Genomic DNA, 21,623 nt, shown 5'->3' with positions numbered 1-21,623 from the left:
AATTGAAAATGATATAAATCAACACCTGTGTTAGATGTTTTTATAGCAAAATTTATTATAATTAACGTTATATTAATTAATTACTGTAGAACAAATCATAAAACCAAATGTTGTATAGTTGAGTTTTATTTACTGTATTGCAGTAGATGTTATCTGGTTCTTCCTTTACTGGACAAATCAATGTTTTTTTCAACAAGAATTAAAGTAAGATAAATGAAACTGTGCTATATTTCTGTATCTTATGGTATTCCAAATGATTTTACATATCACCTACAGTGTAGTAGTCTACCATTCATATTACCATATCAAAATGTGTTTTCACCAATAATGGTGTAGCATCAATGATAGTAGTCCATGGCTCAATATAGTACTATTGTATATTGGTCTAGTACACTAGCTGTGTACTAGCCCTAGTTCCCAGCATATTCATATTCAAAACAGATACTCTGTGTGAAAGCCAGGTAGTCTTGTTTATTCATTTTACAATGTCCTCTCTATTCATATTGTTATACTCAAAATGTGCTAGATCCATTTATATATCGGTTTATCATTTACCACTTGTATTTCTAACTTGATTGGACATTTAAACCAGTGTGACAATAGTTCTTCAGTGTACCCAGCGAGGAAATACATTTTCTGTGGAGCAATTACTCTCATCAGCACCATCGAAAGAATGATCATGTTTGCCCGCCTCTTAATAATCATATCTGTTGCCAAGCAACCGTGAAATGTTCCATATATAAATTTGCGCAGAAATACATCCTCAAACACTCTTTCAGCAGATCCATCTTCATTGTCTAAATTTGCTGTATTGGTAAAATGAATTAAATACTGGTCAGTAATAAGGGAACATAGTAAAAACAATTAATGAGAAGATTTTATACTAGCTTAGTAGGTAAAACATACAATGGGCATGCCTGACATAACCATGTTTACTATAGTAGATGCCAATATCTTTACATGTTTGAACATTGTGGGGTTTGATATATTTTTCAAAATTATATAGCAACCTCTATAGTTTGGACATGCTTCCATAAAAAACCTGATACAGTATTTCATTTTTCCAAGTTGGGATAAAAACAACATCATGCAAAACAAAAAACAAGTACATAATATACACTGAAAGAGGTCTGGTTTAGTTTTCAGAGTTACTAATTACTTAATCTTCAAAAATTAATGACACATTATCTTACCTGTATGATGAGTATTCCACCCCTTCCGTACTCCGATATTAAAAGGTGGGTTCGCTTGTTCATATGTAATTGGCTTTTCACCTTTACTGACTTTCACTTTACCCGCTGTGCTTTTGCAAGCAACAGTGCTTGTTTGGAAAAGCCTAGTAACATGATTCTGCAACGGTGCTCTTGTTAATATACTCTATAAGAAAAATAAAAAAATCATCATGTATCTATCATTGCATAAGTGCTCAATTGGGCTCTCAAAAAAGTTTCTGGGCTGAAGATTGCACTGCGATTACATATAGTCTCATGACCTTTAATTAATAATATAAATAATACTTAATAGTGCCATAGGCCAAGTCACAATGGTGAGTAAAATAGGGCTAACTCTTATCCTCAAACTCAAGACAATCGAGAAATAAAAACAAAACATATAAAAGTATATTACAAAATTGAAGCGAACCAACAACCCCTCATTCCACTGTGCCAACCAGCCGGTCATACAATTTGGTTTTAGAATGATTTATATTATACCGAGTCTGTCAAAATATACAATAACATCATGGGACATGGATAAACTATTTTATTCTTTATTTTCTTTTTTTTTCAGAAAACGTCGGTTCTATACATTTATTATATTACTACTTTCCCACATTCATGGCATGGAATTATTTTTGACTGTTTTGACTTTTGAGGCTATTTTTTAATTTTATTACTTTCTTTCTACTACTACTAGGCTACTAACCTAACCTATCCTATCCTACTAGGCCTAGTAACTGTCCTAAATAAACAGTGGGTCTACCATTTTACTATGTTCCATGCTATAACCTACGTATGGGCAGGGCCTAGCTAGCCTAGCTGTACTCCCCAATCCTCATTCTGCAGGTTTACCCTCCTCCTCCTGCTGTGCACGTACGACGTCGACAGTAGTGAAACTGCAGGCAGAGCTAGCTAGTTAGCTAGCTAAATAAATAACATATAGGCCTAGGCCTGGGCCTATATCATACATTTTTCAGTAAATATATACAACTAGGGCTAGGATACTAATCAGCAATGTTTATATAGAGCCTAAATATATAAGAAACAGCCAATAAAAACAAAACCATACCCATCGTAAAAACTTCATGGAGGCAGCCATTTTTTATTTGGCAAGTTGAAAGTTCAACGTACAGGGTTTAAAGGTCACTTACGGTGTACTAGAGCGTGAAACATGTTGTTATTAAAAAAACAAGGAAACAGTTTATGAAAAATATAGCTCAACTATCGTACTAAAATGAATTTTAGGCGTCATATATTGTTGTTTTATACCTTTTTTATTCTTTTAAATTGTATGTTTTGTCAGTTCAGTTCATTTGAACCCGTAAATTTTGCAGATGAAGGCGGAATTGGAGGGGGATCATCAAAGTTCCCAAAGTTTTCTAGTTTGAAAGATACGCTTCCTGTAATTTTATGGTGGACAGACAGTTTGTATCCTCATTTTAACAAAGAATCTGATATAATTCAATGTCCAGGAGGCCAATGTGTAGCAACCAAAAATAAAAAGGTATTAGGAAATGAAAGAACACGTGCAATTATGTTTTACGGCACAGATATACGGCCTTACGATATGCCACTTCCACGGCAACCTTGGCATGAATGGTGTTTACTTCATGAAGAGTCGCCATTAAATAATTATTTATTATCGCATCTCCCAGCTTTGCAGCTTTTTAATCATACAGCAACTTTTAGAGAGGAGTCGGATTATCCGTTAACGTCGCAATCTATTATTAATAAAGACTATTTACTTCATCGCTCCCCGGTTCCAATTGCAGAAAAGAATCGGTTACGAAAAAGTGGATTAGCGCCGGTTTTGTATGTACAGTCCCATTGTGATGTCGCTTCATATAGAGATAGATATGTGGAAGAATTAATGAAATATATTGAAATTGATTCAATTGGCGATTGCGTAAATAATAAAAAAATGAAGGAAGGCTTGGAAGATCCTGTGAAATCAATGAATGATGAAGATTTTTATAAACTTATATCCCAATACAAATTTCACTTAGCATTTGAGAATGCTATTTGTGATGATTACATGACTGAAAAATTGTTTCGACCACTCCACGTGGGATCTGTGCCTATATATTACGGGTCATCCAGACCATCAAAATGGATGCCAAATAACCGTACATTGATTTTAGTTGATGACTTTTCAAATCCTGAAATGCTTGCAAATTTTATTAAGAATTTGGATGAAAATGATGACATGTACTTGCAATATTTAAGTTACAAAAAAGATGGTATAACTAATCAATTTCTGTCTGCTCATTTAGAGAATCGACCGTGGGGAATAAATGAACCGAATCATGTTGATTTCATTATAGGCTTTGAGTGTCATGTATGTGACAAACTTCGAGAAAGAATCGAAAAGGAAGAACAACACGCTCTTGATCCAAGCGTGCCTCTTCTGGCCCCACACATGGCCAAATACAATCATATGGGATGCCCTCAACCAGACTCGACACATGGGGGCTTGTTTGAAGAGCTTGTCGTTGACTCAGCAGATGGGTAATTTCTCAATGAAATACACACACCTTTACTTTAAGCTCTGTCTACACTATCAAACTTTATGTGACAAAAAAATGTGTTGTGCCCATATATGGACACGATGATGTCATATCACTACCATATTTGGGCATATCACCTTTTTTTTTTGTCAAAATAGTTTGATAGTGTAGACAGAGCTTCAGTATACAGTAGTTGTTTTTGTTGAGGTCAAAGTTCATTTGTATCATGATCATTTTAAACCATTGCACCGCTACAGTAGCACTAGCACTAGCAGTCGACTCAATAAATTAAATGACATTTTAGTTTCCATTCCATTCAATTTCTAGTTATTTATTTTGTGAAACAATTGATTTAAAATAATATTTACTTTTGCATCTCTTTTCATCTTTTTAGATCAATTTTGTGGAAGGAAGACTATTGGAGTATGTTTGACCAAGCTGTTGCTTTAAAACAGATGATTCTAGCAGGAGAGAAGAAATCGGCCAAACTGTTTGACTATGTTGAAAACCTGTACAAAAATTAACATATGTAGTATTGCAGTAATTGCTGTACTTGGCAGGACTAAAAATATGTATATTTGCAAAAAAAAAAGGATATTTTTTACCCAGATGTTTTAATTTTATGTTTTGTGAGAGTATAATTTAAGCTTAGATACCAATGAATTGTAGGTTATACTGTTTTTGTAGGCCTACAGACAATTTGTATAATCACCTGGACAATTTTAGATTTTGATGAAAAATACATCCATTGGAATTGGGTCTTTTGTGGTTTCTAAATTAGACTCACTTTACCTACTGGATAAAGTAATATTTTATGTTTTTTGAGTTGCCATGGTACCAAATAGAAAGGACCTTTAAATTGGTTTTTAATTTGATGGATGTCTTGAAAATTGCTCTATTATTAATCTAGTATTATAATACGGCATTAATGACAAATTAATTGCAGGTGCATAAGATAAGTAATCTAGAGCTACGGTATTCATAGTTTGAAATTGTAATTATTTTTTCTAATAATTAAAATTGATGGCACGAGTAGTCTACTGCAATTTATGATAGTAAATCTTGTCGGTGTAATAAATTGAACAGGATTAGAGGGTGAATTTACACTCAAGGAAATAATAGTAGTTTCGCCTACTGTATTTATCAATTTGCATAATATTGCTCCATATTTAGGGCAGCTCAAGCCGAGACAATACAGTACTTATTTCATATGAATTAAGATTGAAAGCATTCAATAAATGTGTTTTTTTTAGAATCTACTTTAATGAAAGTTAATGCATTTAAACATGTCCATGAATCAATGTCATACATGTAGCGTGCAGGCTCTTATTGCGTTCAATGGTAACAACATAGATGATTGCTAGACGCCTAACTGAAATCAAGGATCCAATAAGCACTCAGCAGAAATGTAGAGCGTGGATCTTTAATGCATATTTTTACCATGATGAAACAACTGCAGAATGTTTTTATTTTCTATAACAAGTGGATGTAGACCAACAAACTACATTTTTCCCTGTGTTTAAACTCTAGTGAGTCAGTATGGTAATTTGGTTGTGAAAAAAATGATGTCGTGATTTTTGTATGTAATTGTTAGCTGTCTTGTCTTATTTTGTAATGCAGGCATTTTAGCTCAGCTACCGCTTTTTTATTTTATATTTTTATATATAAATAAATATATTATATTTTAAATATATAAATAAATAAAAAAGTAAATAAGTAAAAAAAAACCTACCAAAAACTCTCCCAGGAATGGAAAAACACACATTTTTTTATTTTATATGTTGCTCTTTGTCAGAAATTGATTCACGATATACAGTATGAGCCTTAAGCCTGTGTCAGTAGAGTATACCTAAATTGAAAGTACTACCATTTATTATATTATGAAGATTTCATCAATAATTCATACTGGCTTTAGTGACATTCCAGTTAATATCATAACTTAATAATATTACGGTATAATGTTGACAGGCTATATCCGTAAATAGAAACACTAGTGAACGCTTTGTTTTTTTAATGCTTACCTGGACTTTTCAAAGATTAATAAGGTAAATATTGGATTCCATTAACAATTACATCAAATTAAAAATAAGTGGTAGTTGCGCTGGCTTATAATGAAGTCACGTTTTACATCAACTTCAATCATAAGTTACTTATTGATATTTAACTTCCATCTTGGTTAAACTTATTTGATATTCACCAGTCTGAGCCAATGTCAATAACAAGGACTGTGTATATAGTAAACAGAGAATTACGAGAGACTCGATATCCTCCAGGCCAGTGCCTGACAACGGTATACTGATATTGATCGTGTACGCTATTCTCCATGGTTAATATGTACGGTGTTTGACTAGTGTATGAAAATTGATCTTTTTTTCGAAAACAGCATTGATGTTTTGCAAATAAGCTTCCAGATGCAAATGAAGAAGTAGAGTATGTGGTTGTGATCTCAAAATAAAAATGTAAAATGTATAACTTGCTTCAAAATAGTTAATTAATTATTGATGCAGTATTCGCTGCTTCCTTGGGCTCTAATTTAACTTTGGTGTATGAACAGCAGATAGTGATCTACTGGGTACAAGTCCCACCCAAAAATGACCTGCAACTTTGTTTGCAAGTTTCTCAAATGTACTTTATAAAATACTATTACGTCAGAGTGGGGCAAAAAGCTGACTACTTAGTTACCCGTTACCTGTAATGAGTAGTCATTCTGTAAAACGAAACATGACAAAGAAACATTGTCATTGTCTACAAGGCTTTCTATCATATACATGTAATCTGGGTTGTTGTTGAAGAGACTGAAAGACTACACTGAACATGATAATTGTGATGAAGATACTTTACAGTGCAATCAAGTCGCTACAGTATGGACACAAAATACCTATTTCATTATTTGATACATATATTTTTTTTATTATGTACATCTGTACAAAAATAATAATAATTTACGTTTTATAAGACATTTTTACAAATTGTTGAGGCCTTATACTGGTGGAACAGTTAAAACCTCTGTCAATATCATACAGTCCTCTATAATAATTAAAGGTATGTTGCTTCAGTACACTTTATAACGTGATCGTAAACCAAACCATAAAATATACTCATGAATTATAGAAAGTAATATTATAAACTGCTGTACACATTATTATATGGTGATTATTTTACAGGCATACACAACTGATATTCTTTGCATTATAAACAAGGGGAAAAAAGCCATTAGAGGTATGGGTACATTGAAAATGATATTACTTTCACTTATAATATGTATAACTTATTTTAACTCAATACTGTAGTAGCATACAAAACATGCTATCCACTAATTTGTTCAGATATTACTGTAGTTTTTAAATTAAAACTGAAACAAATTAAATATAGTTATTGTTTCATATAAAATTTAATGTACAGTAATTTTGTCATTTTATTGATGAAATGTGGGTATTATTAAAGATGTATTGTCCCCCTGAAAAAATAATTCTTAAAAAATTGTTGTTGAATATTCCATTTTAATGTAACATAATAGTTATCCACTTTGACCAAAAATTGGATCGAAAAAAAATGTATTTACCTGAAAAAACTGTAATTTAAAGCAAAAAATGGTCAAATTGGCTGCCAGCCAATGGTTTTTGGTGAAATTTAACTATTTATTTTGTCATTTTATAAGTGAAAACATTATTTTTTTTCTACAGAAGTGATTAACTTTATTAAAACTACAAAATAACATATTCAAAGTCTGATTTAATTAATCTTCATTTTTTATGTTTTTGAGGGACAATACATCTTTAAACAAATAAAATATTGGCCTACTGATGTTTACAATATTAGTTAGCTTTCATTTCGTGACAACCGACAGCCTAGGAACAAGTTAGCTCATGTTAATTCATTGTGTGCATGCGGGCAAGTTGGAAAACATTTCCTAATTCTATTTCGTGACGACCAACAACACATCAATACGTAGGTCCTACGTCGTCAGTTTTCGCAAATCAATAGCTCTCTCTTAACATACAGGAAACTATTACAGCCTTTTTCATATAAATTTCACATCATAACTTGGTTAATATTTTCTTGAAAATAGTATACAGGAAGTAATATCCTATACATACAGTACCCTCTATATTGTATGAACTTTAAGTGAAATGTGTTGTTGCTATCAACTGAACCTCTTTATGTTGTTTCTTGGAAATACGGTCACATTTTAATATCAGGAAACTAGTTATTTTATCTATGATACAATGCAGTTTCTTTTCTGTATTGACATTAGATCAAAGATCATATAGCGCAGCCACGCTGCGCAAGATAGATATGTGTTGCTAAGCTCCTATCCTATAACACAACGCTCCCATGTATTTCCATGGCCCCCGGAATAGCGGCCAAACCAACGAGTAAAAACAAATAGTGTTTATAATATTAATAGTTATATTTTCTTTGATAATTTATTTTGTTAACAATTATTGTATTACTATTTATCAATGATAATCATTGTGTCTCAGTAAATTGTATAGTTGTCTGTCTTGTATTGTTTGAACTTGTAGGCCTAGCCTAAACTCATCGAAACTCCCGCATTCATCCAGTTAATTTTGCCGCCGGAATTGCGTACATGGGATTACAAATATCTTGCGCAGTTATCTATCTTGTGCCGCGTAGTGGCGCTATACAATCTTTGATTACGAAATGAAATAAACTGCAAAAAGTTAATTAAATAATTCATGAATTGTTATAATTTTATGCAAAGTAAATTAATAAAATACTATTAATCGGTAAACATTATATCAATAAAAAATGAATAAACATACATAATTATCAATAAAATTGGTGTTATTATACAGTAGAATCCCTCTTAAGGGGACACCTTCAATAAATTGGCCCCTTAATAGAGGTTTCCCCCTGAATAGGGAATAGCATTCAATAAATATTTCCCCTTATTCATATCACAGGAATGTGTATTTCCTTAAAAGGGAATATGTGTCCTAAAAGGGGGAGGGGAGGTTGACTTATATTTAATATGAACTGATTCAACTACTGTAAAATGCTGTGGATGTTTTGTGATGAATCATCATCCTATTATTATTAAAAAGTTGACAATGCCAATTGTGTTTATGATAATGACTCATATGGGTGATGAAAATTAGCATAATATTTTCCATAAATAGTAAATCTGATAAACTCCAAAGCAACAATAATAATTATCTAAATTCTTCTACCGTAAAATTTCAACACGCGCCAGAAACTGTAAGCTTATAGTAATATCATAATTAATAAAAATGGATCAGTATATCGAGAAACACCTTTAACTTCCTGTTTAACATGCAATTTGCGAATTAACATAAGAACAACCTGGCAACAACACAAAGCATCAAACTGAATATTCAATCTGATATATGATTAGATAGCACAAACAACAAGGAATAAATTACTCTAAGTGTTTTCTGTTTAGGTGTTATCTAGCGATCTCAATTTTTATATCTACTCTAAATCCAAGGACATTCATATCAATATTCATTGTTTTTGTTTATTTACCAATTTTTTTGTTCCTAAATCGTGTTGTATTTCATAATAGTAAAAATTAGTGAGCCAACGCAGAATTTTGTTTTAACTTTTGACATTTCCTTTTTATATTGCATTTAATATCAAACAGTTTGTATAAGACCATTAGTTATTCATAGACATAATATAACCGTTGCAGTACTTCAAACGAAAATGGAAATTTATAAAGTGGAAAAAATACTCGTGGGGCTATGCAGCTGCAAATTGGACAACTGTGGTTTTAATGGTACTGTATGTTCAAATATGGACAACTATTTTTACCCTCAATTTGGCATGGTGATTTGGTGAGGTCAAATCAAATTGATAGTGATACACCATCATTTAAAAATAATCATTTTAAGCAAATATAGTAAAAAGGTTTTGAATAATTTTATTGTAAAAGAGATGTTCAGACTAATGAAAAATAGTCTTTGTCAAACCATGTACTGTGATTAAAATATTCTTGAACTAATGTATATTTTATATAAACAAATAAGTACTCCATATTAAATGAATTTACCAATGTTATCAACAAGCCTTTTAGAATGAATATGCCTAGATCATTGGACTGAACATGATTGGTGAATTAATTGTTGAAAAAAAATTCAGAAGTCTGTAATTAATTATAAATTAATATAATCAATTTTTAATGACATGTTCTTCTTATTCGTATTAATATGGAAAATTATATTAACAACAAATATTGAACCAAACTGTGCTCAAATTTGAAATTGAATTGATCCACATGATGTACATTATAATTTCTATTGAATGTTTCTGTATAGGCCCACCTTTGGTCCTCCATTAGTAGCAGATCCTCAAAAACGTCACTTTTTAATGTGTGTGCTTATACCGAAGTATATACCTTTAACATAAATAATATAAACATTCAGTTCTTTCTATATTTATCCAAAATAAATTACTGTGCTAGGTTCAATTCTGGACAATTCCAGGTTATGTTTTAACTTTAATACAAATAAATAAACCTTCTCTGAAACACATTGTCAACTTGATACATAACCCACATTTTCTAACCACATTTTGTCATACATTAAATACAGCAGAATTACACTGTGTATAGTGCTAATGTATACAATATATGTCCATAGATCGCACTCAAATTGGAGAAACGTAAGTGTAAGCTTAGCTTTCCGTTAAACTAGAATCCTGTTAGATACAGGCCAGCTATTGTGCTCATCGCTAGACAGGAAAGTGGTCTTGAGTAATGCTTGGTGCTTCGTAACTAACAAGTTAGTATTTTGATAACGTGATAAAACATTGTCACATGATAGAATATGTCGCTATTCATCTTCTTTAACTTAAAACTTGCGAATCAATGTTCACCGCAGTTTCATTCGCATAATTTAATTTGTAACGTAACCTATCTTCCATCGGACAATCTTGAACGTATATTACACGGTTGTATGCCTTTAACCGTTTCCACAGTTGTAAGTACACTTTACATTGTATGTACATGAAAACAACTCCTCCAGTGAAACCAATTGCAACAACCACTAGTTTTGTCCAAAAAGGCCATTCTAAATTCCCTTTCTCTATCTCGTCTGTTGTTCTTTCTATCAGTACGTATAGTGACCAGACAACACACGTTATTGCAATGAAATGGAAGGCAACCGAACAAAGAATTTTTCTTTTTTCATTGGCAGACATCTCCAAACTTTCCCACTAGAAGAATAAACAAAAATATTTTATAAACAAATGGTCTTACATCAATCTGAATTAAGTATAAAACTACACCAAGACTGGATTCTGGTGCCGGGGGTTAAAAAAAGTTGTTTAAAACCATAACTCAAAAAATGTAATGTAAGTGTGTGATGATAAATATTAGGATTTATAACATTTGCATTATTTATATACTTGATTCATAACATTAACATAAATATAGATTAAAGAATAATCCAAAACTATAAATTATTATGTGAGTCGAGTTTAACTAACAGTAAGCTTGGCATCATAATGTATATTTTAACAAGAACTATACAGTACATCAATTATGAATAACAAATAAGCAAAACATTGCAAATAACAGAGTAAATCCATCAGAATATGTCTAGCTCAGCATACCGCTGGGACATTATTACATTTGTTGTTATCCTTTAATTGTTATAGCGTATGCTATGGGGTGCTAATAAAATATGGCCTTTATGTTTTCAGAAAGCATAGCACCTTGAGTGAGACATCATGTTGTTGCTTTTTGTGATAAATACAATAAGCCTGAACAAATTTAGATTTAAAGTATGGTAGAAAGTTTATTCAAAAGTTATTTAACATACAGTAGACGTACAAAGAGATGGATCGGTCCTTTTTCTGTACTAGGCCTACAGTATAAATATCACTGGGGTAGGCCTATAAGAAGCAACATGATTTATGTTTAACACAGGAAGAAGGCTCGTCTCCCTAGGGTGCTCAGTACCATATAAGGGGATCCCAGCAAAGCGAGCAGGACCTCCTGAGAGACATACTTATGGACCTACGAATGAGAGTACTAATGCTGATGAGGCTTAATTAGCTTCCATTTATGTGAATGCCATCAATCACGTGACCTGACTAAATACAATAGCCTAGCCATGTTTCAAAAAGTCCTGGGAAGAATAGTAATATCTTGTTAAGTCTCCCTTGATGCACATACAGTACATGATTGCATCCTAGCTTGTATTATCGACTGCATTATACTTTAGTATAGTACAAAGTGTACATAAAATCTAGTATTATAATTGTGGAGATATCGTTGAGGTCAAAAGTTAAGTCCAATTATCAAGCATCATATTCTATAGTCTATTCAATGTGAAGGGCATTTATATATTTGTGTGTCAAATTTCAATTATATTTAGTAAATACAGTATAACTAAATCTAATACTTTTAAAATGTACTGTGTTTAAAGCTATAGTTTTATATATTTTTTGTTGTTTTAATTATTTGTATCATAAATATAGTGTATACATACCTGAAAGCATTATTCATGTACAAAGAATAGGTAAAATTAGAATCCACTGAGGAATTATGAGAATATAATTTATTTTATGAAAATAGTTGTAAACACTTTGTTGAAAAAAACATGTATATCTCACCTTGCCAACTGGCTTTAGTTTTGAGTACATGCGATATGCATAATGACATAACTCGCAATCCTTTGCGTTTGAGCCTTTGATCCATTGATGTAAACAATGCTGGTGAACAAATTTTAAACTGCCTGTACAAATGCATGGCATTATCAGTTGCGAGTCCTCTTCTGAACCGCAATGACATATGCGACAGATGTCACCTTGACTGGACGCTAGAGAAACCATCGACTGAGCGTGCGATGGACAATGAGATGGATTACACGACGATTCTCTGGACATCCCCGTCGGGGGCGTGTACCATGTTTCGGTGGATGCTTGCTCATACAGTTTATCAGAGTCTATGAATTTACTGTCCAGACTTCCATCTTTAACTTCGTCAGTTTCCACAACGACATCATTGATTTTGTCACTTATATTGTTTACCCCTTCGGACATTGATCGCTTTGGACTTAAGAGAGTGACCCCACCATACAACGAGCCTTTGTCACTTATGAGGGGCACACTACCTGTTAAGGATCTTGATAGAGGACTGGTAACTTTATAACTCTGAAAAATTAAAAAAAAAAAAATGTAAAAAATTATATACTTAAATGTTCGTATTTATTAGATAAATTAAATTACGATTTGATCCGGATTGCCTCCAAATTTTAATGGAGTCATTTGTAGCTATATACCTTTCAGTAGTTTGAATTTGGTAAAGACCCGTCTTTTAGTTTTGACAATATCCTACTAACAGACACACCCACACACATACAAATAAATCAATATTGCATAGAAAAAATGGCGGAGATAACAAAACAACTTAAAACTACTCCTACTGTATAATACATAAGGAAAACATCAATGTACTGAATTGCAATAATCATGTATGCTTGCTTGTAGCTATACGTTACAGATGGCCTCTGCATTACATTATCTTGAACATTAACATAACAATATTATTGCTTACGACATGAATTATAAAATCACAATTTGAAAAAAAAGAAGGCATTACATTATCATTTTACGTTCACTGTTCTTTGTTTATCTTTCATAAATAAAATAATTCTAATTAAAAAGAATTACATTTCAATTCCATATCAGATGTCATACCACATGGCGCATTCTATCAATCTTAATACATGGATGGAAAAATTTTACGTAAAAATAGTACATTCGAATTGCTAGCTTCAACTACTGTATCCTGTCGCTGCTTAGATAATCTTATGCGCATAGAAAATAATTTGTCAATGAAATTATTAACATTCAATCTGCAGACTTGATGGTGGATGAATTTTTAGTCTAAGGTCATTAAGATCATTTCCCAATATTACAAAAATTTGATTTTTTAAAATATTTGCCACAATAAACATGTTTAAATGATGAGCACTGATAAAGTAGAAATGAAGAAATTATGTAGAATTTCAACTGACATTACACACAATGAAAGGAAAGACGTAAATGAAGCAAATGTATAGAATTTAAGTCTATTCAACAAATTGTCGTGATGTAATTTTCGGAATGATCGTAATCAAAATGGTACTGGGTTTGGTCTACTACCGTTTCTGTTCCCAACTAGTCATCCATTCATAGAAGTGTTGATGAAGAAAACCTATCTGGTGTTTACTACAGAATGGTCCTGAGACAATGACTATACTTCGGCTTTAGTTGATCGAAGATTGAAATATTTTGTTATGAGATATAGTAAACGTTTAAACGCATTTAAACATTTCAATTATATTAGAGTACTTTAATAACTTAGAATGCGTACAATAAATCAAATCTATCAAATTAATGTAAAAATATTATTCACATAGGATTTAACATTTGCACAAAGTTAATTTTGATTTTCTAATCTTATTATTATAAAATGAATTAAATTGTAATCAATGGTAGAGAATTCCCATTGCTATACTCAGGCAATTTGTATTAATGTAACTATTCTGTTAATATGGATAGTACAGTACTGTAGAACACAAAATGAATTAAAATCTGATGTACAATAACTAAAAGATGAAACAATATAAGCTGTGTTATCAATTGATTTTATTTAATACACTTTTACTATATTTTGTTTTGTCTTCATTTGTGTAAAGTAATTATCTACTATACTGTATGTATCGATTAAAATTCCCTTTTCTGTATGTAAATTAATTAATTGTTATATTTTATATTGTTATTTTTTAAGGATGCACCTTTGTGCTAAGTGTGCCACCGGTGTAATTCCAAATAAATAAATAAAATATAATGTATCAATATCAGTGTACCAGAAGTACAGTAACATACAACATGCAGTTGACAATGGCAATTACTTTGTTGGCACTTAATTGTTTAAATAATCAAAGAGACACTGTTGAAAAGTGTACAGGGAAATAATAATTGGTTGCACAGTATAAACAAACAAATTTACAATTTACTAAATTATTTTTTTACTCTGGAAATAACAAACAGTACTGTATATTTATACTACTGTGCTAATAAATTTGAAAAATTTATGACATTTTTTTCTTTCTTTACATTACAACATTCATAAACATATTCACATTGACGTCAATGAGTCAACACTGAACTTTAAATTATAAAAAAAAATGCTATTCTCCATAAAGAAATATTTACACATTAAGCTATAGCATACATTAGTGAGTATTTCAGATATTAGCATTTTAATTTTATCCAATGTTAATACTGAATATGAATAAACATTTTAGTAGTGGACGTAGGTGAACGCGTTTGTGTTTAAAACGCGTAATTATCAACGGCATATTCGGTTTAAAAATATTAAAATGGATGATCAGTTTTGTCATGTACTGTATGATATATTACTATTAGATTATTATAAACTGTGTTATATGTACAGTAATCAGCTATCCGACCTCTGTACCTGACCTCCTTTGAAAAATCCAAAATTATGTCCTATGTGAGCGGATGGCTCGGGATTCGTCGTTTAAGCTGTTAACGTCCAAATGGCGCTCAATTTATGGTAAAAATAATGGTTAAAATTAAGCCATTATTTTAACCTACTATTGTAATATACGTCCGCACACAATAATGTACTGTATTATGACGACTGATCAATGATGTACATTGATATTAATATTGATTTGGATGGAAACATGATATTGACAAAGATAATCATAAATTCATTTTTATTGATATAGTGTACCTGTGCTGTATTATCTGTATTATTAAAATATTATTTATGACATGTAATAAAAATTTAAAGTCAATACAACATTTGTACATTAAAAAATATTGCCTGTTCATCACATATTAATAACTGAAATGGAGAATAGCGATAATAATAACAATTTATTTTGATTAGATATCGTGAGTTCATTTGCATATTCGGCAAAAAAAAAAAAAATTCTAAGAACACTATTGTCTCTGAAACGAATGACGTACATACAACAAAAGTATTTATAAACACATTTTGTGGCCAGATTCTGACACTACACAATGATTTTCAAGATTAAGGTTTTTATTATTATTTTTATTATTTATTCGGGGAAAAAAAATCTAAGAACATTATTGTCTCTGAAACGAATGACGTAGATACAAAAAAAGTATAAATCATTATAACATATTTTGTGGCCAGATTCTGACACTACACAATGATTTTTAAGATTAAGGTTTTTATTATTATTTTTATTATAAACCACAGCTAAATTTAAAAAAAAATGTTCTGTGGTTTTAATATAAAACATTTTCTATAAATAATTAAACAACTTGTTGTCATATGCAACAGAAACAAATGGCTTATACCATACTGTACAGAACAAAATGCTTAAAAATAGAACAAATTAAATATCTATCAAAAGCCAAGTTAAATATAGTACAAAGCTACTATTGCATCTGAAATTTCAACCTCGTTATTGGAAATTTGAGCAGACTTATTATAGAAATAGTATAATTAAAATCAATAAGTTAATAACTAATGTATTTCTGATTGGACATCTCAGTAATTTCTACTCTAGATTCAAATTAAGATCGATGAAGTTGCATAGCACATGTAGAGTAAACTTATCACTGATGACAATCCATAAACGCATAGTACATACATGATGGCCATCATACGAATATAATCAAAATCGTGGCAAGGTCTCATTAGAATGGATGAGGAATGGAGGTCTACTGTAATGCTAATAAACTAATTATGCGCAATATGACATTTAAGTAATTGTACAGGTAGATGAATAGTAATCATGGATACAGCATTAAATTACTTTACTTTAAAGAGAAGCGGGTAAAGACAGTTTGCCCATTTGAGATTATTTACAATATGGATTACACAACACATCAGAAAATAATGGTTTAAATTAAACCTCAGAAACAAGGTTTGCTATTTGACATAATACATGAACATGCTACTCTATACATATTAAACAGTAATATCACATGTTTCTCTTAACATTCATTGAGGAATGTAATGTCCTCAGTCCAAAGTGTCTGGCGCCCCAATCTCTCTGAGCACCATCTTTGATACTGTACCCTTATTTAAGTTACTGTCTACACTATCAAACTAATTTGACAACAAAATTGTGATGTGCCCATACTGTACCGTATATGGTAGTGATATGCCCAGATATGATAGTGACATGACATCATCATGTCCATACAGTATATGGGCACATCACATTTTTTTGTCACAAAGTTTGATAATGTAGACAGAGCTTTAAAGACAACCACAATTACACTATATTTTGTGTACTTACATTTTCCACTGGAGATTCATCTTTTGAAACTTGTAAACTGCTAGGTATAGATTCTTCTGATGCTAGCGGAGCAACACTGATTTGGTGAACTGGCATTGTTAGCCGTCCTAAAAAAAAATATATATTTTTTGCATTTTTTTCCATTAATACACAGAACAACAGGATTATGTTTTCAATGGGCTACAATAGCAAGGACAGATTCTGGAGAGGAGCACTAACTTATCCAAAACCTGGACTCTCTTCCAAAACCAGACTTTTCTTAAAGATGTATTGTCCCTTTGACTAATTCCAAAAAAATAAAAAATAACAGATTTCGAAAAAAGGTGGGTCATTTTGAAGTATCTTAATAGTTATTAACTATCACCAAGAATTTTTCGAAAAAAAAAATCATTTAACTGAAATACAGACGTTTTTTTGTTAAAAAAATAACTTTGACTTCCAGTCAAAGTTTTCGATCAAAACATATCCCATAATGAAACGCGCTTGTTTGGCTACTCTGTATGCATAATCATAAAACTTCCTCACGATCTGTGTGAAAATACCTTCTCAACCGTGACGAGTTGTAAACAATCCTAATTAGCATATGCATAATGCGTACTTGTGGTTTGAAATCTTTGTTTACTTTCGTTGGCGACGATTTTCCAGATGAAATGTAATCAAACTAATTTACCTGTTAATTACGTAAACTTGTTGCTTTTGGCTGGAATTTTCGACTTAAAGTGAATAACTTTAATATTACTTTGATATTGCCAATTTAAATTTAGAATACTTTGACCTTCATTTTTTTGTGTTTCAAGGGACAATACATCTTTAAAGGTCCGAAAGGTCCCAAATTCTTTTTTGACCACCAAAAACACATCGGAACAACATACTTTCCAGAATACATGACATATTAGGCCAGCTTAAAGGTGTCAGTATTGGATGAGTTTATTGCGTTTCCTAGAATACATTTGAATAATCCCTGCCCTGTGTCTGTCACCATTAGGACCTGAACAAAGACTACTGTATTACAATGGTTGAAAGATTACAAATAAACTGCCATTTTCCTGCTTACATAACACATGTCTAATTCATTATACAACAGTACAGTACATCTAAACAATAAAATTAATTGGATTCTAGAAGAAAACAATCAATAATTTAAGTATAACAAACTGTATTAAGTTGAAAGGGTTAAAGGTTAAAGAAAATGTTAAGTAGTAGTAAAGTACTATATAATGTATTATATTAATATTATCAGGATCATCTCCCGAGTGTGTACTGTACCTTTACACAAGTTCACAGTACAATCAATGTGAATATCAATGTAACCAACAATTAAGACCAATTAGACAATTAAAATCAGTTTAAAAAGTGTTCCATTTTTATAAAGAAATTACTTTCTTTACTAATACTTTTTTAGGGTGGGAGAGAAACAATAACAAAATTATGTTTGTCAACATTAAGGTCAATTAATACATAAGAAAAAAAAAGTATAAACCAAATCAACTGAACTGACGTGAATGTTGTTAGTGGTAACGCACCATGTGGGCGCATCATAAAATGTTTTTTTTCTCTCTTTAATTACCAAACTGCAATTACCAAAACGTAGTGTATTTACATTTTTATTTTAAAGTGACCTCTTTTAAATTGTTAGGTACTGAAAGCTCGAATTTGTACTGTATTTAAACATCTGCAATTAGCAACCTAAAGTACTATGCTTCTTTCCTACGTAAACTAAACAAAAACACACAAATTAACCAATTTAGAATTTAATACACTATTGTTCATTAATTTCCTATAGTAATTTATAATAAAAGAGATGTTTAGTCCTGGTTTGATGATGATACCTGTAGTGTAGTCTCGTTTGGTCGAAAAGCTTTTATACTATGGAATTCGTTACTGGAGGATGTAGTATCTTTCAAGATCAATTAATCAATTCAAGTCAGGTCTTGAACAGGCATGGTCCAACCACCCTCTAAAATTTGCGCCGTATTCAAGATTTGATGTTATTTTCAAAAGGGGCTTATACTATAGGCATAGCCTAGCCTCGACTCTGTACCTAGCAAATGCTGAGCTCCAGAAACAAGTAAGTAAGTAAGTGTGAAACAAACATTTCTATATTGTTAATAATTAAGTATTGGCTAATCAAATTTTATGGTTTACATTCAATCAATGAAAAATTACATAAAATTACTGGTATAATGAGAAAATTGTAATCATTTTTTTTATTTAGCTGTCATACTTGACTGATTTTGTAAGATATTACCACTTCAAATTCATTAAGAAGCTTTGTCTGATAGATAATAAAATCCTTGAAAACGAAGAATATAAAGTAGAAACTCAAGCATGTACCATTTTAAACTAAATACTAATAACCATGATAGTGTTATTATTATTAAAAATGCTAATGAAAAAGGGCTCTGAATAAATTGGTATGAAAAAATGCTTGAAGAGGGATGTTTAATTACTTGTACTTGTAGCGCTCTTTTTCTCAGAGAGAAATACGATAATGTTTGGTCCCTACTGTAGGCTAAGTTAGGCATGAAATAGGCTTATCATTTTTTTTTAGTTTCGGCACACACTTTTAATCTATCGTGATATGGGTGTTAAACTACGAAAAAGGGTGGAAACCAGATATTGAGATGCGATACAAAATCAACCAATCAAATTTCAAGGATACACAGGTTTGTTATAATATTTACTATATAATGTAAGTCACACCTTCGAAATGACTAATGTTCAATACATAGGCTCTAACATTGGAATCTGTCAATCTAGTTTGACAAAAAAAGTGTTATGTGCCCAAATATGGTAGTATACCCAAATATGGTAGTGTTATGACATCACAATAATATATATTATGGGCACATCACGTTTTTTGTCGCATAAAGTTTGATATTGTAGACAGAGCTTAAGGCAAATTATTTATTACAGAAGAAATAATTTTTTAGGCTATTGACATGGTCAATCTGTGCATATAGTTGAAAGTCTTATATTGGCACGGTATGGTTGTGCACATAGAAAACTTATTGGACTGATAATGAATTGGCTGATGATAGCCACTTTCACAGTAAAGTAAGACACAAAAGGATATTAAAGGTTCCTCTAATGTAAACACATCCAGTTATCTGTGTACACAACTAGCTTCTTTGTGGTCTATGACATTATTGAGGTTTAAAAAAGTGCAACCTCATCACACTGTACAATAGGTACAAAGCTTTAGGCCAAATGAAACTACTGTACTGTACCTGTAAAATGTATAGGATATAAAATCAGACACACAAAGATCTTTATCTTCTGTATTGTATCTATTTTTGATTAAATTAGTTTACAGTATTTACATTATCACTTACAGTACATTACAGTACTTTTATTTTAAGTATAACAATAAAAAATGTTTTTAAACAAATTATTATTAAGGTTATATGGTTACCACCCCTAAACTAAGACTGTGAGGTCAAGAAATTACATGGGGCCGAGTTGACTTGGGGCCAAGTTGTCTGGGGCCTGGTTGTTTTTTTGACAGGCTTCCGCCATTTATTTATGGTTTCACTTCCTTTACCCCTTTTTTTCATAAAAATTATTAGACGCAATTTATCAGGTTGGATAAAACCTTTACTTTTTCATATGTTGATTCTCTAAAATATATTTACTGACCATCATTAACTCACAGTCACCATTGCCTAGACAAATTTTTTGCGGGTGGGGAAATTAGTACTTATTCATTAGCTAGTGATGCTCTATAGAATATGTCGGAAGTTGGATTTATCTGTATCGCGACCTAAATAAAATGCGCCTGATTTCAAACATTACCGACAGGCTGATAGCGATACATGAATGATTAGTCATCATTAACCACAAACTTCAGATTAAAACAAAACGAAAACTAGGCTCTTCCTGACGGTGGAGGGAACATACTAACAACATAAATAAAGCGCTCAGCAACTGAGCGAAATACTTGGCAAAAGAGCAACATAAGTTTTGTGACGTCACCAACATATCAATGTTTCTGAAAATAAGGCATATTTTGTTTTAGGCCTAGGCCTATATGCCCAATAATTCTGGTCAACAACTTCAATTCTTTTATCTAACATGCACTAAACTAAACAGGTATGTAATGTAAACAGAACAGGACCAACGGCTTTACATCCCATCTGAAGGACGAAGCAATGAATGAGTAATTTGTAAAATTGTATTAACTTTACTTACCTGGATACCGACGTCTGGGTGAAAATCCAAGACGATTTTTGCGACCGTTAGGCGATACCCTAAAAAGTGAAAATATGTTTTTATTAAACTTGATTAGAAAAAGTAGAGATGATGTAGTAGAAATAGTATTATTAGCCTCTACAACAGCATCACACGATCGACTGGGCTAGACTGTGTGTGGTGCATGATGGAGTAATATATTCAAAGGAACTAGGCCTACGAATTCTCAATCATTATATACCACAATAACCATATAAACAAGCTCACTTTTTAGTATGACATCCTACGGATTGCAAAGACAAAAAATCCACGGCAAACTAAACAATTAACCCACTTGAAAATCAATTTTATAACGACGGTGTGTGCTGCTCGAGTACACTTTCTTTATCGACAATCTTTGTTTATCCAGGAAGTGCTAA

At 31.5% G+C, this 21,623-nt stretch overlaps 3 protein-coding genes across 4 annotated transcripts; 1 reads left to right on the top strand and 2 right to left on the bottom strand.

The window, feature by feature from the left end:
• Positions 1-108: 108 nt before the first annotated feature.
• LOC144844108 (small ribosomal subunit protein uS3mA-like) lies at positions 109-2,343 on the bottom strand. The gene is made up of 3 exons (XM_078700837.1): positions 2,287-2,343; positions 1,194-1,377; positions 109-806 (listed from the first exon to the last, which is right to left on the bottom strand). The coding sequence occupies exons 1-3, from the start codon at positions 2,314-2,316 to the stop codon at positions 523-525; spliced, it is 498 nt and encodes a 165-aa protein (XP_078556963.1). The 5' UTR covers positions 2,317-2,343; the 3' UTR covers positions 109-522.
• A 65-nt stretch (positions 2,344-2,408) lies between these two features.
• On the top strand, positions 2,409-4,396 carry LOC144845053 (GDP-fucose protein O-fucosyltransferase 4-like). The gene is made up of 2 exons (XM_078702181.1): positions 2,409-3,725; positions 4,119-4,396. Exons 1-2 carry the CDS (start codon positions 2,452-2,454, stop codon positions 4,246-4,248), a joined length of 1,404 nt encoding a protein of 467 aa, XP_078558307.1. The 5' UTR covers positions 2,409-2,451; the 3' UTR covers positions 4,249-4,396.
• A 3,055-nt stretch (positions 4,397-7,451) lies between these two features.
• LOC144845054 (E3 ubiquitin-protein ligase MARCHF8-like) lies at positions 7,452-21,623 on the bottom strand. 2 transcript variants are annotated; one of them, XR_013612489.1, is made up of 6 exons: positions 21,472-21,623; positions 21,205-21,263; positions 17,014-17,120; positions 12,329-12,868; positions 8,739-10,924; positions 7,452-7,465 (listed from the first exon to the last, which is right to left on the bottom strand). XR_013612489.1 is itself a non-coding variant. In XM_078702182.1 (5 exons), exons 3-5 carry the CDS (start codon positions 17,107-17,109, stop codon positions 10,556-10,558), a joined length of 1,005 nt encoding a protein of 334 aa, XP_078558308.1. In that variant the 5' UTR covers positions 17,110-17,120; positions 21,205-21,263; positions 21,472-21,623; the 3' UTR covers positions 7,571-10,555. The 2 variants fall into 2 exon arrangements, 1 of the variants encoding a protein (XP_078558308.1); XM_078702182.1 differs by lacking the exon at positions 7,452-7,465 and having other exon boundaries at positions 7,571-10,924.

This window comes from Antedon bifida, chromosome 6 (genome assembly GCF_963402885.1).
Source record: "Antedon bifida chromosome 6, ecAntBifi1.1, whole genome shotgun sequence".
Taxonomy (NCBI): domain Eukaryota; kingdom Metazoa; phylum Echinodermata; class Crinoidea; order Comatulida; family Antedonidae; genus Antedon; species Antedon bifida.
Note: the sequence above shows the minus strand (reverse complement) of the source record. Positions and strands in the feature narration are given on the sequence as shown.

What these genes read in the sequence shown, in the direction of transcription:
- LOC144844108 (XM_078700837.1), bottom strand. Translation starts at nt 2,316, where the DNA reads ATGGCTGCCTCCATGAAGTTTTTACGATGG. An exon ending in CCATGAAGTTTTTACGATGG is followed by an intron (nt 1,378 to 2,286) that starts GTATGGTTTTGT and finishes TTTTTCTTATAG; the next exon opens with AGTATATTAACAAGAGCACC. An exon ending in GTGGAATACTCATCATACAG is followed by an intron (nt 807 to 1,193) that starts GTAAGATAATGT and finishes TTACCAATACAG; the next exon opens with CAAATTTAGACAATGAAGAT.
- LOC144845053 (XM_078702181.1), top strand. Translation starts at nt 2,452, where the DNA reads ATGAATTTTAGGCGTCATATATTGTTGTTTTATACCTTTTTTATTCTT. An exon ending in GTCGTTGACTCAGCAGATGG is followed by an intron (nt 3,726 to 4,118) that starts GTAATTTCTCAA and finishes TCATCTTTTTAG; the next exon opens with ATCAATTTTGTGGAAGGAAG.
- LOC144845054 (XM_078702182.1), bottom strand. Translation starts at nt 17,109, where the DNA reads ATGCCAGTTCACCAAATCAGTGTTGCTCCGCTAGCATCAGAAGAATCT. An exon ending in ATGAATCTCCAGTGGAAAAT is followed by an intron (nt 12,869 to 17,013) that starts GTAAGTACACAA and finishes TTAATTTTTCAG; the next exon opens with AGTTATAAAGTTACCAGTCC. An exon ending in AACTAAAGCCAGTTGGCAAG is followed by an intron (nt 10,925 to 12,328) that starts GTGAGATATACA and finishes TTATTCTTCTAG; the next exon opens with TGGGAAAGTTTGGAGATGTC.